The sequence below is a fragment of the Pseudophryne corroboree genome, chromosome 8 (assembly GCF_028390025.1).
Source record: "Pseudophryne corroboree isolate aPseCor3 chromosome 8, aPseCor3.hap2, whole genome shotgun sequence".
NCBI classification, from domain to species: domain Eukaryota; kingdom Metazoa; phylum Chordata; class Amphibia; order Anura; family Myobatrachidae; genus Pseudophryne; species Pseudophryne corroboree.
This window is the reverse complement of record NC_086451.1, coordinates 441003907-441022072: the sequence shown is the minus strand read 5'-3', so window position 1 is coordinate 441022072 and position 18166 is coordinate 441003907. Positions and strand designations below refer to the sequence as shown.

Genomic DNA, 18166 nt, shown 5'->3' with positions numbered 1-18166 from the left:
CTTCATCCCACTCCTTCCAATCCTCCTTCACATCATTTTTGAATGTTCACATTTCAAACCTACTATATGCTGACTTTAACTGTGATGGGCCTGTACACTAGTCCAGTGGTTTCCAAACTCTTTTGAATCACGGCTCCCTAGAATATCAGCATTTTTTTCATGGCACCCCTAGGCCAAAAATTTCTTATTGAGAAATTTAGAAAGAAATATTACATTAAGTAGATCGCATTTATTTATATGTCATCCTTAGGGTCAGTTGTGTGGTGAGGGACAAGATTTGCTTCTGTTTGGCCACATATTTTATGACTGGCAGCCACCAGCACTGGTTTTGCCTATTATATTGACCATGAATAATTTGAATTGGTCCTGGACCACCAACCCAGGGTACCCCTGCAAGTGTCCCGAGGCAACCCAGGGAGCCACGGCACACAGTTTGGGAACCTCTGCACTAGTCCCTTTGATGTGGGCCTCTCCCTGGTAGAAGATTGCTGATTGTTCTGCAGTTGCAAAGCTGATACATATTCCCAGTTGCTTCAAGTTTGCATGTACAGTGTTGTCCGCTAGAGGTGTCTTGTTTAACATTGCCAAACATTGCGTTGGTTTATATAGCGCACACATATTCTGCAGCGCTTTACAAAGAATAGTCATTCATATTTGTCTAGCAGTATGTTTATGGAGTGTGGGAGGAACCTATAGTACCTGGAGAAATTCAACACAGACACTGGAGAGCATGCAAACTCCACACAGATGGAGTCACGTTCGTGACCTCAGTGGCTCCTTTCCTGCACAACAGTTAGATCGTCAACTAATTGTCTGCATAGTAGTCATTGAAATAATGTAGTGTGAGCTCAGGCAATGTGAGTTTTATGTGTAGGGCAGTGGGGATGTATTGTCCCGTGTAACTTCAGTTGCAAAATTCAGTGAGAGCGCCTCCAGGCAACTTTGGCTTTGCTGGACCTAAGTAAAAATATGCTTGTTTGCAGGTAGTACTGTATAACGCAGGTACAAGTATGCATTGATGATGACTAGAAGCAAACCAGGCACGCATGCTGATGGGCTAAATTAAAAAATATATATTTTGAACTTTTTTTGAGCAAATGCCCGATTTACCTTCACCAGGCCCTCTGTGCACAAGGTGGATAGTTACAGTGCCGTCACTAGGATGGTGTGCACCACAACGGGTGTCACCATCCCACAGGGTGACATCAAAATGCCAACTCCTCCTCCGTGACTGGGAGCCGGTTGCTGTACTATGACATCAACGTGCAGGACTAGTCACTGATGAGTAGTTGGCAGCGCAGGGAAAGTATCTGGGGGCAGTCCAACATCTCCAGGTCCCCATTGATGCCAATGGGTTTAGTTATGGAGTAATGTACTGTGTAATGACTTCAGCACTCACAGATTGTAAACACTAACATCAGAGCTCACAGATTACAAGTAATGACATCAGAGCTCACAGATAACAAGTAATGACATCAGAGCTCACAGATTACAAGTAATGACATCAGAGCTCACAGATTACAAGTAATGATATCAGAGCTCACAGATTACAAGTAATGACATCAGAGCTCACAGATTACAAGTAATGACATCAGAACTCACAGATTACAAGTAATGACATCAGAGCTCACAGATTACAAGTAATGACATCAGAGCTCACAGATTACAAGTAATGACATCAGAACTCACAGATTATAAACAAAGACATCAGAACTCACAGATTATAAACAACGACATCAGAACTCACAGATTCCAAGTAATGACATCAGAGCTCACAGATTATAAACAATTACATCAAAACTAACAGATTACAAGTAATGACATCAGAACTCATATATTATAAACAATGAGATCAGAGCTCACAGATTCCAAGTAATGACACCAGAGCTCACAGATTATAAACAATTACATCAAAACTAACAGATTACAAGTAATGACATCAGAACTCATATATTATAAACAATGAGATCAGAGCTCACAGATTACAAGTAATGACATCAGAAGTCACATTTTATAAGCAATGACATCAGAACTAACAGATTACAAGTAATGACATCAGAACTCACAGATTATAAACAATGACATCAGAACTCACAGATTATAAACAATGACATCAGAACTAGAGATGAGCGGGTTCGGTTCCTCGGAATCCGAACCCGCCCGAACTTCAGCTTTTTTTACACGGATCCGAGCGACTCGGATCTTCCCGCCTTGCTCGGTTAACCCGAGCGCGCCCGAACGTCATCATGACGCTGTCGGATTCTCGCGAGGCTCGGATTCTATCGCGAGACTCGGATTCTATATAAGGAGCCGCGCGTCGCCGCCATTTTCACACGTGCATTGAGATTGATAGGAAGAGGACGTGGCTGGCGTCCTCTCCATTTAGATTAGAAGAGAGAGAGTGAGATTGAGACAGAGACACTTGATTTACTGGAGTTTAGGAGTACTAGAGAGTGCAGAGTTTACTAGTGACTGACCACTGACCAGTGACCACCAGTGCAGTTTTATTTAATATAATCCGTTCTCTGCCTGAAAAAAACGATACACAGTGACTCAGTCACATACCATATCTGTGCTCAGCCCAGTGTGCTGCATCATCTATGTATAATATCTGACTGTGCTCACACAGCTTAATTGTGGGGGAGACTGGGGAGCAGTTATAGGTTATAGCAGGAGCCAGGAGTACATATTATTAAAATTAAACAGTGCACACTTTTGCTGCAGGAGTGCCACTGCCAGTGTGACTGACCAGTGACCTGACCACACTGACCACCAGTATAGTATACTATATTGTGATTGCCTGAAAAAGTTAAACACTCGTCGTGTGACTTGTGTGGTGTTTTTTTATTCTATAAAAAACTCATTCTGCTGACAGACAGTGTCCAGCAGGTCCGTCATTATATAATATATACCTGTCCGGCTGCAGTAGTGATATATATATATATTTTTTATATCATTATTTATCATCCAGTCGCAGCAGACACAGTACGGTAGTTCACAGCTGTAGCTACCTCTGTGTCGGCACTCGGCAGTCCATCCATAATTGTATACCACCTACCCGTGGTTTTTTTTTTCTTTCTTCTTTATACATACTACATCTCATTATCATCCAGTCTATATTAGCAGCAGACACAGTACAGTACGGTAGTCCACGGCTGTAGCTACCTCTGTGTCGGCACTCGGCAGTCCATCCATAATTGTATACCACCTACCCGTGGTTTTTTTTTTCTTCTTTATACATACTACATCTCATTATCATCCAGTCTATATTAGCAGCAGACACAGTACAGTACGGTAGTCCACGGCTGTAGCTACCTCTGTGTCGGCACTCGGCAGTCCATCCATAATTGTATACCACCTACCCGTGGTTTTTTTTTCTTTCTTCTTTATACATACTACATCTCATTATCATCCAGTCTATATTAGCAGCAGACACAGTACAGTACGGTAGTCCACGGCTGTAGCTACCTCTGTGTCGGCACTCGGCAGTCCGTCCATAATTGTATACCACCTACCCGTGTTTTTTTTTTCTTCTTTATACATACTACATCTCATTATCATCCAGTCTATATTAGCAGCAGACACAGTACAGTACGGTAGTCCACGGCTGTAGCTACCTCTGTGTCGGCACTCGGCAGTCCATCTATAATTGTATACCACCTACCCGTGGTTTTTTTTTTTCTTCTTTATACATACTACATCTCATTATCATCCAGTCTATATTAGCAGCAGACACAGTACAGTACGGTAGTCCACGGCTGTAGCTACCTCTGTGTCGGCACTCGGCAGTCCGTCCATAATTGTATACCACCTACCCGTGGTTTTTTTTTCCTTCTTTATACATACTACATCTCATTATCATCCAGTCTATATTAGCAGCAGACACAGTACAGTACGGTAGTCCACGGCTGTAGCTACCTCTGTGTCGGCACTCGGCAGTCCATCCATAATTGTATACCACCTACCCGTGGTTTTTTTTTCTTTCTTCTTTATACATACTACATCTCATTATCAACCAGTCTATATTAGCAGCAGACACAGTACAGTACGGTAGTCCACGGCTGTAGCTACCTCTGTGTCGGCACTCGGCAGTCCATCCATAATTGTATACCACCTACCCGTGGTTTTTTTTTCTTTCTTCTTTATACATACTACATCTCATTATCATCCAGTCTATATTAGCAGCAGACACAGTACAGTACGGTAGTCCACGGCTGTAGCTACCTCTGTGTCGGCACTCGGCAGTCCGTCCATAATTGTATACCACCTACCCGTGGTTTTTTTTTCTTTCTTCTTTATACATACTACATCTCATTATCATCCAGTCTATATTAGCAGCAGACACAGTACAATACGGTAGTCCACGGCTGTAGCTACCTCTGTGTCGGCACTCGGCAGTCCATCCATAATTGTATACCACCTACCCGTGGTTTTTTTTTCTTTCTTCTTTATACATACTACATCTCATTATCATCCAGTCTATATTAGCAGCAGACACAGTACAGTACGGTAGTTCACGGCTGTAGCTACCTCTGTGTCGGCACTCGGCAGTCCATCCATAATTGTATACCACCTACCCGTGGTTTTTTTTTTCTTTCTTCTTTATACATACTACATCTCATTATCATCCAGTCTATATTAGCAGCAGACACAGTACAGTACGGTAGTCCACGGCTGTAGCTACCTCTGTGTCGGCACTCGGCAGTCCATCCATAATTGTATACCACCTACCCGTGTTTTTTTTTTTTTCTTCTTTATACATACTACATCTCATTATCATCCAGTCTATATTAGCAGCAGACACAGTACAGTACGGTAGTCCACGGCTGTAGCTACCTCTGTGTCGGCACTCGGCAGTCCGTCCATAATTGTATACCACCTACCCGTGGTTTTTTTTTCTTTCTTCTTTATACATACATACTACATCTCATTATCAACCAGTCTATATTAGCAGCAGACACAGTACAGTACGGTAGTCCACGGCTGTAGCTACCTCTGTGTCGGCACTCGGCAGTCCGTCCATAATTGTATACCACCTACCCGTGGTTTTTTTTTCTTTCTTCTTTATACATACATACTACATCTCTTTATCAACCAGTCTATATTAGCAGCAGACACAGTACGGTAGTCCACGGCTGTAGCTACCTCTGTGTCGGCACTCGGCAGTCCGTCCATAATTGTATACTAGTATCCATCCATCTCCATTGTTTACCTGAGGTGCCTTTTAGTTGTGCCTATTAAAATATGGAGAAAAAAAATGTTGAGGTTCCAAAATTAGGGAAAGATCAAGATCCACTTCCACCTCGTGCTGAAGCTGCTGCCACTAGTCATGGCCGAGACGATGAAATGCCAGCAACGTCGTCTGCCAAGGCCGATGCCCAATGTCATAGTACAGAGCATGTCAAATCCAAAACACCAAATATCAGTAAAAAAAGGACTCCAAAACCTAAAATAAAATTGTCGGAGGAGAAGCGTAAACTTGCCAATATGCCATTTACCACACGGAGTGGCAAGGAACGGCTGAGGCCCTGGCCTATGTTCATGGCTAGTGGTTCAGCTTCACATGAGGATGGAAGCACTCAGCCTCTCGCTAGAAAAATGAAAAGACTCAAGCTGGAAAAAGCACAGCAAAGAACTGTGCGTTCTTCGAAATCCCAAATCCACAAGGAGAGTCCAATTGTGTCGGTTGCGATGCCTGACCTTCCCAACACTGGACGTGAAGAGCATGCGCCTTCCACCATTTGCACGCCCCCTGCAAGTGCTGGAAGGAGCACCCGCAGTCCAGTTCCTGATAGTCAGATTGAAGATGTCAGTGTTGAAGTACACCAGGATGAGGAGGATATGGGTGTTGCTGGCGCTGGGGAGGAAATTGACCAGGAGGATTCTGATGGTGAGGTGGTTTGTTTAAGTCAGGCACCCGGGGAGACACCTGTTGTCCGTGGGAGGAATATGGCCGTTGACATGCCTGGTGAAAATACCAAAAAAATCAGCTCTTCGGTGTGGAAGTATTTCACCAGAAATGCGGACAACATTTGTCAAGCCGTGTGTTCCCTTTGTCAAGCTGTAATAAGTAGGGGTAAGGACGTTAACCACCTCGGAACATCCTCCCTTATACGTCACCTGCAGCGCATTCATAATAAGTCAGTGACAAGTTCAAAAACTTTGGCCGACAGCGGAAGCAGTCCACTGACCAGTAAATCCCTTCCTCTTGTAACCAAGCTCACGCAAACCACCCCACCAACTCCCTCAGTGTCAATTTCCTCCTTCCCCAGGAATGCCAATAGTCCTGCAGGCCATGTCACTGGCAATTCTGATGATTCCTCTCCTGCCTGGGATTCCTCCGATGCATCCTTGCGTGTAACGCCTACTGCTGCTGGCGCTGCTGTTGTTGCTGCTGGGAGTCGATGGTCATCCCAGAGGGGAAGTCGTAAGCCCACTTGTACTACTTCCAGTAAGCAATTGACTGTTCAACAGTCCTTTGCGAGGAAGATGAAATATCACAGCAGTCATCCTGCTGCAAAGCGGATAACTGAGGCCTTGACAACTATGTTGGTGTTAGACGTGCGTCCGGTATCCGCCGTTAGTTCACAGGGAACTAGACAATTTATTGAGGCAGTGTGCCCCCGTTACCAAATACCATCTAGGTTCCACTTCTCTAGGCAGGCGATACCGAGAATGTACACGGACGTCAGAAAAAGACTCACCAGTGTCCTAAAAAATGCAGTTGTACCCAATGTCCACTTAACCACGGACATGTGGACAAGTGGAGCAGGGCAGGGTCAGGACTATATGACTGTGACAGCCCACTGGGTAGATGTATGGACTCCCGCCGCAAGAACAGCAGCGGCGGCACCAGTAGCAGCATCTCGCAAACGCCAACTCTTTCCTAGGCAGGCTACGCTTTGTATCACCGGTTTCCAGAATACGCACACAGCTGAAAACCTCTTACGGCAACTGAGGAAGATCATCGCGGAATGGCTTACCCCAATTGGACTCTCCTGTGGATTTGTGGCATCGGACAACGCCAGCAATATTGTGTGTGCATTAAATATGGGCAAATTCCAGCACGTCCCATGTTTTGCACATACCTTGAATTTGGTGGTGCAGAATTTTTAAAAAAACGACAGGGGCGTGCAAGAGATGCTGTCGGTGGCCAGAAGAATTGCGGGACACTTTCGGCGTACAGGCACCACGTACAGAAGACTGGAGCACCACCAAAAACTACTGAACCTGCCCTGCCATCATCTGAAGCAAGAAGTGGTAACGAGGTGGAATTCAACCCTCTATATGCTTCAGAGGTTGGAGGAGCAGCAAAAGGCCATTCAAGCCTATACAATTGAGCACGATATAGGAGGTGGAATGCACCTGTCTCAAGCGCAGTGGAGAATGATTTCAACGTTGTGCAAGGTTCTGATGCCCTTTGAACTTGCCACACGTGAAGTCAGTTCAGACACTGCCAGCCTGAGTCAGGTCATTCCCCTCATCAGGCTTTTGCAGAAGAAGCTGGAGACATTGAAGGAGGAGCTAACACGGAGCGATTCCGCTAGGCATGTGGGACTTGTGGATGGAGCCCTTAATTCGCTTAACAAGGATTCACGGATGGTCAATCTGTTGAAATCAGAGCACTACATTTTGGCCACCGTGCTCGATCCTAGATTTAAAGCCTACCTTGGATCTCTCTTTCCGGCAGACACAAGTCTGCTGGGGTTGAAAGACCTTCTGGTGAGAAAATTGTCAAGTCAAGCGGAACGCGACCTGTCAACATCTCCTCCTTCACATTCTCCCGCAACTGGGGGTGCGAGGAAAAGGCTCAGAATTCCGAGCCCACCCGCTGGCGGTGATGCAGGGCAGTCTGGAGCGACTGCTGATGCTGACATCTGGTCCGGACTGAAGGACCTGACAACGATTACGGACATGTCGTCTACTGTCACTGCATATGATTCTCTCAACATTGAAAGAATGGTGGAGGATTATATGAGTGACCGCATCCAAGTAGGCACGTCACACAGTCCGTACTTATACTGGCAGGAAAAAGAGGCAATTTGGAGGCCCTTGCACAAACTGGCTTTATTCTACCTAAGTTGCCCTCCCACAAGTGTGTACTCCGAAAGAGTGTTTAGTGCCGCCGCTCACCTTGTCAGCAATCGGCGTACGAGGTTACATCCAGAAAATGTGGAGAAGATGATGTTCATTAAAATGAATTATAATCAATTCCTCCGCAGAGACATTGACCAGCAGCAATTGCCTCCACAAAGTACACAGGGAGCTGAGATGGTGGATTCCAGTGGGGACGAATTGATAATCTGTGAGGAGGGGGATGTACACGGTGATATATCGGAGGATGATGATGAGGTGGACATCTTGCCTCTGTAGAGCCAGTTTGTGCAAGGAGAGATTAATTGCTTCTTTTTTGGGGGGGGTCCAAACCAACCCGTCATATCAGTCACAGTCGTGTGGCAGACCCTGTCACTGAAATGATGGGTTGGTTAAAGTGTGCATGTCCTGTTTTGTTTATACAACATAAGGGTGGGTGGGAGGGCCCAAGGACAATTCCATCTTGCACCTCTTTTTTCTTTTATTTTTCTTTGCGTCATGTGCTGTTTGGGGAGGGTTTTTTGGAAGGGCCATCCTGCGTGACACTGCAGTGCCACTCCTAGATGGGCCCGGTGTTTGTGTCGGCCACTAGGGTCGCTTATCTTACTCACACAGTCAGCTACCTCATTGCGCCTCTTTTTTTCTTTGCGTCATGTGCTGTTTGGGGAGGGTTTTTTGGAAGGGACATCCTGCGTGACACTGCAGTGCCACTCCTAGATGGGCCCGGTGTTTGTGTCGGCCACTAGGGTCGCTTATCTTACTCACACAGTCAGCTACCTCATTGCGCCTCTTTTTTTCTTTGCGTCATGTGCTGTTTGGGGAGGGTTTTTTGGAAGGGACATCCTGCGTGACACTGCAGTGCCACTCCTAGATGGGCCCGGTGTTTGTGTCGGCCACTAGGGTCGCTTATCTTACTCACACACCTACCTCATTGCGCCTCTTTTTTTCTTTGCATCATGTGCTGTTTGGGGAGGGTTTTTTGGAAGGGACATCCTGCGTGACACTGCAGTGCCACTCCTAGATGGGCCCGGTGTTTGTGTCGGCCACTAGGGTCGCTTATCTTACTCACACAGCGACCTCGGTGCAAATTTTAGGACTAAAAATAATATTGTGAGGTATTCAGAATAGACTGAAAATGAGTGGAAATTATGGTTTTTGAGGTTAATAATACTTTGGGATCAAAATGACCCCCAAATTCTATGATTTAAGCTGTTTTTTAGGGTTTTTTGAAAAAAACACCCGAATCCAAAACGCACCCGAATCCGACAAAAAAAATTCGGTGAGGTTTTGCCAAAACGCGGTCGAACCCAAAACACGGCCGCGGAACCGAACCCAAAACCAAAACACAAAACCCGAAAAATTTCCGGCGCTCATCTCTAATCAGAACTCACAAATTACAAGTAATGACATCAGAACTCACATATTATAAACAATGAGATCAGAGCTCACAGATTACAATAAATTACATCAGAGCTCACAGATTACAAGAAATGACATCAGAGCTCACAGATTATAAACAATGACATCAGAACTCACAGATTACAAGTAATGACATCAGAAGTCACATTTTATAAGCAATGACATCAGAACTAACAGATTACAAGTAATGACATCAGAACTCACAGATTATAAACAATGACATCAGAACTCACAGATTATAAACAATGACATCAGAACTCACAGATTACAAATAATGACATCAGATCTCACATATTATAAACAATGACATCAGAACTCACAGATTACAAGTAATGATATCAGAATTTACAGATTGCAGACAGTGACATCAGAGCTCAGATTATAGACAATTAAATTAGAACTAACAGATTACAAGTAATGACATCAGAACTCACATATTATAAACAATGACATCAGAACTCACAGATTATAAACAATGACATCAGAACTCAGATTATAAACAATGACATCAGAACTCACAGATTACAAGTAATGACATCAGAACTAACAAATTACAAGTAATGATATCAGAATTTACATATTGTAAACAATGACATCAGATCACAGATTGTAAACAATGACATCAAAACTCAGATTATAGACAATGACATCAGAAATAACAGATTACAAGTAATGATATCAGAATTTACAGATTTAAACAATGCATCAGAGATTATAGATGATTAAAAATGACATCAGAGCTCACAGATTACAAGTAATGACATCAGAACTCACAGATTATACACAATGGCACCAGAACTAACAGACTACAAGTAATGGCATCAGAACTAACAGATTACAAGTAATGACATCATGTCTCACAGATTATAAACAATGACATCAGGACTCAGATTATAAACAATGACATCAGAGCTCACAGATGATAAGCAATGACATCAAATCTCAAAGATTATAAACAATGACATCAGAACTCACTGATTATTAGCTATGACCTTAGAATTCACCAATACTACAGATATTATTTACAGGACTTTTTACAGTATATTATCATCACTTGTATATGATAAAGTTATAAATAACATGGTGATTTGATCTATCTTTACCCATTTTTCTCCTAAAACTTTCCCTGGTGATTTCCAAGCCTATGTGTAGGTAATTTTACATGTATGTGCTTCCACGCTGACCTCATTACATCACAGGATGCTGTGGTTGGTGCTTCCCCCGTCTTCTCTCTATAAAGCGGTTACACAATATCTTTCAGCAGATGAGCAGAGAGGGTACCAACAATGAAAGGAAGCCAGGTTCAGCTGCTGACGCTCTGCATGGTCACCCTGGCGCTGTATGGACCCAGCACAGAGGCCAACCGGCAGGTGAGAGATTGGGAGGAGCCGCGCCTTAGCCAATGGGTGTGACAGCGATAGTGATGGTGCAATTTATCCACTGTACAGTCATGTGACATTTTCCGCAATTTACACACTCAGCTGCTTTTATATATTGTGCAGGTAGTTATTTTATGAAGCAGAACAAGAAAATGCGGCCACATGACAGCACATGGGGCTGATTTTGAGTTAGGAGCAAACCAAAAAAAGCAATCTCTCTGCACATGTTACAACTGCCCCACCTGCAGTGCCGCATGGTTATGCCCAGGTGTTACTTTCAGGGCAGAATCAGATCCATAGTTGCTATATTTACCACAAAACTCGCCACCGGGCCCGATGCGTGGCGTACGGACTCACTGCGGGGATTCTGGCTAGTGGATTCCCAGCATCGGTCTCCTGACCGCCGTGATCCCAACAGCCTGGATCACATACTGATTACCAAATGAGTAGTGCCTCTAGTTCACATTTATGCAGGGCCGGTTCGAGGGCCCTCGGCGCCCCGGGCAGGGAATGGGGGAGTGGCTTAATACAGGGGGCGTGGCCAGTTACGCCCCCTGTACAGTAGAAGCGCCGCTTAAATGCTGAGCAGTGCGCGATGACGTCATCGTGCACCGCTCAGCAAAGGTCCTCTCCACGAAGGGAAACTAGACGCGTAGCGTCTAGTTCCCTTCACAGGGGACCACAGCCGCAGAGCCGGGGGACACAGCGGGCAGCGGAGGGCACAGCAGTGGCGGATCTTGCCATGGTGCGGCGCCCTCCGGAAGGCGGCGCCTCGGGCAAAAGTCCTGCTTGCCCGTGGCAAGATCCGCTACTGCATTTATGCCACAGTGCCCCACACCCTGCCCAGTGTCGAGCTGGGGCATGTTGGGCCCACCGGGGAAATGCAATGGCAGGGCCCCATGGTTAGAGGCTTGGCTAACCATTAGTGCATGGTCTGGGCCCCTTGATAAATATATATAGTAAATACTGGTAGTGTGTGCATGATAATCTACCAGATTAATAGCAGCAATGTACTGTAGAGAAAACACCATAGTCCTGTGCAGTATAAGGTAACATACAGATGTGTCCACATACATATTTGATATGTCCCGCCATGTATGGCACGGTTTTGCATGCCATAGACTCAGAGATTTAACCATGCCTTGTGATTTTTCTTAATTTGCTTCTGTAATATGTTATTTTATTCATATTCTATCATGGCAAACACATTTTTTTAAATTCATCCACTCGCTAATCGTGAAAAACAGCTTAACCGTGTTTTGCATGTTGTGCCAAATTGGTAAAAAAGCAAATATGTAAGTGGACACTGGACACGTGTATGTATAATGCATAATTCAAGTGCACAGTCTGGAACCTGATCCCTAGAGGAGGAGGCGGGCCACAAGCAGTTGCAGGCAGTGGGGCCCACCGGTTGTTTCCCCTGTACCCCTGTGGGCCAGTCCAACACTGACCCTGCCTATGTAGCTACATGTGGAGACAACCGGACGACTGAGCCTTTTGTTAATCTGGCAATTATGCCCCAATCAGCTCCACGTGGAGATGGTACTGTGGGGCTAATTGACACCTGATCACTGCTGTGCGTTTTAAGCACAGTGGGCAATCAGGGCTGAACTGATTGACAGGCAGAGGCGTTTGCTGGGCGGGAGGGGGCAGGCTGGCGGCGTTGGGACGCCGTTTTGGGGGTGCGGTCCAGGAAACGCAAGTGTGCCCGGACCGTGCGGGGGTGGGGGAGGGGGGTGGGGGGGGGCAGGCCACAGCGGCTGCGTGACATCACACGCAGCCACTGCGACCCAGAGAGCAGGAGCTGCGCTGGTAGGGAGCTACTCTTCAGGTACAAAAGCTTCGCCGCCGTTGCGATGCTTTTGTACCTGTGCGTGGGGTTAGAGCCAGACATGCGGGGCGGACTAGCCCTGTGCTGGGCGTCCCCGCGCATGTCTGTGAAAGTGATCGTAGATGTGCTAAATTTAGCACATCTACGATCAAGTCTGAATTACCCCTGTGCACGACTCAGCATCTCCCGTACCGGCGAGCTCTCGGATCCGGGGCACGTGCAGTGGAAAAACACGCAAAAGATTTGAATCACATTCAGCCCTGCGTCAGCTCCTTGTGTTCCATAGAAATTTGCCACCTGTGTTAACTGTTTAATCTGCTTGGCAAGGTACGGGTTAACCTTTTTCTGAGTATCAATTATGTATGGCTGTATGTTCAACTGTATGCATTAGTCTCACTTTGGCATCACTTAGGAAATGTCACGCTGATAAAACTTTCATTGCACTGATAAGCTGGGGGAGAAGAGGAACAGAGAGACAGGAGGACGGGGAGAGGAGTATTATGGAGGAACACGGAGACATTCTGAGAAAAGAGATAAATGAATAAGCATAGCAGTCTAGGAAGAAGGACAGAAATCCTAGCTAGGAGGAGAGCATATTACATTATACTTATTATCCTTTATTACTGTACGTAGCTCAGTACAGCAATGACTTACACGTGATGTAAGAGCGATGAAATAAATACACCAGAGTATGCAGTGGTGCAAGTAGAAATATTTTCTTATACCCCTTTCACACCGCAGCTTGAACCCGGTAAATTGCCGATTTTTCAGGCTTTCTAAACGGTTCGAGCTGCGATGTGAAAGGGTCACCTTCAATTTACCGTTTTCAAAATACCAATATTTTGAAACGGTAAAAAAGCAGGGTCCTACCCGTTTCAGACCCGTTTCATTGTGCAGTGTGAAAGGGTCTGAAACGGTATTTGCAAGCCCCAGAAGGCGATAGGCTGTCTCCATGTGTGATGTCACCAGGCAGAAGCAGGAAATAAACATTTAAAATGACAACCACTGTTTTGTATGGGTGAAACGGGTTCAGTGTGAAAGGTACCAAAACGGTAATGAAATGGTAATATACTGGTTACAACATGCGATGTGAAGGGGGTTTAACTGCTCAGACCCGTTTTAAGAACCGTTTAAAGAACCGTTTCAAAAGCAGGTTTTGCGATGTGAAAGCAGCATTAGTGGTACTGAGTGCCAAAAAAAATGGGCGTGATCATGTGTTGTGAGGGGGTGTGGCCACATGCTGCTAGTGGGAGTGGCTACATGACACTAGTGGCGTGGCCACAAGACAGCCCCTTGCCTCCATTATAGCAGGAAAATACAGCCACTGTCGCACTTTCAGTAACCCTGACAAAGTGGGAGGAGACGTCATGCTGCCAAGCACCATGGTCTTGTTGCTTTGTGGTGCATTATGACTGTGCTAATGGCAAAGTGTGTGCCAGGTAGTACTGAGTACCCGCTGCCAAATTCTTATGGGTACTCCGTACCCGAGCGTACCCGCATACTTGCACCGCTGAGAGTATGTTAAACTGACAGGTGGAGTGTACTTTGTTGGTCACATCTGTTCTTCACGGAAAATTGAATTGGTGAGATTTGGTTACTGGTGTTGGGCAATGCAGCTACAGTGGTTGCTCTATACTAGTGATGGCTAACCTTGACACTCCAGCTGTTGTTGAACTACACATCCCAGCATGCCCTGCTACAGTTTTGCTATTTGGCCTTGCTAAAACTGATGCAGGGCATGCTGGGATGTGTAGTTCAACAACAGCTGGAGTGTCAAGGTTAGCCATCACTGCTCTATACCTTGGGGGAAATGTAATAGGGTGTGAGTATCAGAAAGTGAGAGATTTTGGTCAAATTCTCCTGGGTTTTTTTTTAAAGTGGCAATCATTTACATGGGAAAATCAACCTGGTTTTCCCATGTAAATGATTGCCACTTTAAAAAATCAGGAGCCGCCTGCCTCCGGGCTCCAAACACACTGCACACCCCACACCCATTTTTTTTAATACCTCTCCAGAGTCCCCAGCAGATGGCAGCATCTCACCACAAATCTCAGAGTAAATGGCATGGCGGCCATTTTCCCAATTTTTTGCGCATGCGAATAAGGAAAGTTCTGGGAGAATGGTCGCCGCGCCATTGCCCTGGAGATTTGCACATGCGCAATAGAGTCAGTGCCCCTCTAGTGCTCAGACTCTATTGAGCTGCCGGGCGCTGGCTACAGAGGAGGGGGGGGGGGCAGACGGAGGAGGTTGCACTCGGGCCTCCCCCACTGTTACTACACCCCTGCATAGAGCCCAAGATGCCTGGCATAACTGAGACACTCTGAGAAGTAAAGAGTACCATTATTGCCTTTACATTTTGCATCCTTGTCATATCTTGGATATCTCACAGAGGGGTAAGTGTATGAAGCAGTGATAAGAGTGGAGAAGTGAGCCAGAGGAGAAGTTGCCCATGGCAACCAATCAACTGCTCTGTATAAGTTTATAGTATGCAAATTATAAATGTTACTTCAATGCTGATTGGTTACCATGGGCAACTTCTCCACTGGCTCACTTCTCCACTCTTATCACTGCTTCATACATTTACCCCAGAGATCCATCAAAGCTCTTTTTACACAGATCCAGTCTCACACAGTGTACAAATGTTGCAAGTCCTAATGGTGTGTGGGCCTAATTCACCACGGATCGTAGATGTGCGAAAAATCGCACATCCACGGTCCATTACACTGACATGCAGGGGTAAGCCCAGCACAGGGCAAGTCCGCCCCGTATGCTGGATCCAACCCCCCTTCCCCTTCCCCGCACACATGCTTTCACATGTTTAGGGTAGCCCTCTGCCTATGCAGCCTAGTTGTGAAGGCAGTCAGCTACACACCATGTTTTGGGTTGCAGTAGGATGACGTCACACAGCCACCGCATCCCGCCCAGCAAATGGCCTGCATTGTCTGAACCGTGCACCTCCAACGCCGCCATGACGCCTCTTTAATGCCGCTGTGACGCCCCTTCCCGCCCCGTGAACGCCTCTGCCTGTCAATCAGGCAGAGGCGTTCACTCATGTGAGATGCTGTTGCATCTCACTGCGTGCGCACACGCAGTGCAGCTTCTGCACGTGCACACACCTCACAGAGAGTCAGCATGCGAACGCTGCCGCAGCAGTGTTCCATGCTGAATTAGGCCCTGTGTACGCTAACAATGTAGCTTGGTTACTTCTAGTTGTTTCACATATGCAAATAAAATGGACATTTTGAGCGGAAAAAGCAGCTTGGGACAGCCTAATCACATGACGCGCAGAGAGGAACTGTTTGACACGATTTGAGCCACACTATAGAAGGACACATCTGTATATACATAACAAAGGAAATGGATTTGTAAAATCTTTGGAAATACGTGTGCAGGTTTGTCGATGTGGCAGAGTTACTGTACACACCAGCAGATGCCTCAACACTACGAACAGCCCAGTTGCTTAACCATTGGACTGGTTTATTGAAAGATATCAACACTGATTAGGATGGAGCGGACCTTGAGTGGCTTGAGGTGTCCTAAAAACTTGGGACTGCTGTCACGATTCTTTGTCTTTCACGCTTGCCACCTTTAGATCTTGCAAAGTCCTTTTGCCTATCTTGAACTTCCACGCACACCTGTTGGATCTTGATTTTGGCTTCTGGATATCCTGGAGGACACTGAATGCGATGTTTGTTTATTCCTCATCTTACCTCTTAGGTGACTTGCTGATATTTGATCTTGCAGAAGACCTTTTCTGTGTTTGAACTTCCATGCTGGTAGCTTCTGGTTCAGATAAATCTCCAGCTGCTGGCATGTCCAGTGACAAACACTTGTTCCGTGGATCAACTATCAGGTTTTCTATAATTGGTACTGTTTCTTTGAATATGACATCTCTTGATTTGACAATCTTTTTTTGTACTTGGATTCCATATTCTGTACATTTAAGGCAGTAGACAAGTATGATACACTTCACTGATTTTGATTCCAGCTTTCCTCTTTTTTCTTCTCTTTGATCAACCTTAAATAGGTGTTATGTCCTTTAGGACAACTGTTGGAGAGCAGTTTTTAAAATAAAGTACTGTGGACATGGCTTCCACCCAAAACTGGTTGACAAGGCCTGTGTCATTTAGAATACATCTAGCTTTCTCCACTAGTGTATGGTTTGCTCATTCACTGACACCGTTTTGCCCAGGTGTATAGGCACTGGAAAAGAATTCCACCTCTCTATTTAGATATTTTCCACCATTGTCAAATCTCAGGGTCTTTAGTTGTATTCTCTACAAATCTCTTGTAATCTGCAATCTTCTTTACAACTTCTGATTTTTCTTTGATGAAGTACACATGTATCATTCTTGTGAAATCATCTGTGAATGTCACAAAGTATCTGTATCCATTCACCCACACACATCTGTTTGTACTATCCCAAGTGGTGCTGTAGCTTTTCTTAGTTGACAACTTTGTTTTCCTACTATACCGCACTCACATACAGGTTTCTCTGCATCAGTCACTGACATTTCTGTTACCATCCAGTCCTGTAGCTTTTGAATACTTTCGTATCCAAGGTGACCAAATCTTGTATGTCAGAGTTCTGTGACTGTAAAGGGCCCCGTACACTAGAACGATAATGCCTGATTTAATCCAATTTCGGGCATTCGGCCCGATATATCGGGTGAAATCAGGCATTTTGGAGGTGTTTCCAATCCGATCCGATGTGCATTCCCATAAACATCGGGTCCTCTAGATTGAACGTGCTGCACTAGCGATCATGTCCGACCCCGCAGGCATGGCTGGGATCGCCCAAGATATATTGTATGCAAAAGGACAGCATACGATGTATCTTGGGCAATCCTGCCACCCGGGAGGCTGCCGGGGTGATCGCCTGCGACATGACGGTCGGACGTGTCGCATAAGTGTATGGGGCCCTTAAGTCATTTGTCATTGTCACGTAACAGTGCTGTGTATCAAGGATGTACAATTAATGACATCTTGTGTCTGTAGCTATGACTGTCCCTTTTCTGTTTTGCACAACACACTTTCCTGTAGCAAAGGAAATGTTGTGGCCTCTCTGCTCCAGAACATTTATGGCTATAAGATTTGTTCCCATTTCTGGTACGTAATGCACGGCTTTGTTTTCTGTGCCTTTTGTTCTTGTTCCAGATTTCAAGTGAGCTTTAATTGTTCCAGCTTTTGTAGCTGTAAGGAAGGATTTGTTTGCCAATCCCTTTAATTGTGACATTTGGTCAACATGGTGAGTCACCGCTCATTGCAACTGAATTGCCTTGTTGTGCCTGAATATATATACCAACAATCTTTTCTGCAGCTGTCTGTAACACTCAGGGCTGATTCATCTTTGCCATTGCATTTCTTACTTTGCATAGAATTCACATTAATTTCCTTGCACTTAATTGCTTTGTGGCCTACTTTGTGACAATACTTAGCAACT

The 18166-nt window shown here is 45.4% G+C and overlaps 1 protein-coding gene across 6 annotated transcripts in view; it reads left to right on the top strand.

Moving 5' to 3' along the window:
• The window catches only part of LTB (lymphotoxin beta), a 149799-nt gene that overhangs the window by 56953 nt on the left and 74680 nt on the right, over window positions 1–18166 (top strand). For 2 of the 6 annotated variants that reach the window (XM_063938094.1, XM_063938093.1), the window contains exon 1: window positions 10782–10883. The exons of the other annotated variants lie outside the window; for them this stretch is intronic. In XM_063938094.1, coding sequence (XP_063794164.1) covers window positions 10800–10883 — 84 coding nt within the window. In that variant the 5' untranslated portion in view covers window positions 10782–10799. Of the gene's footprint in view, window positions 1–10781; window positions 10884–18166 lie in introns of those variants that run through there. 6 annotated transcript variants of the gene reach the window in all.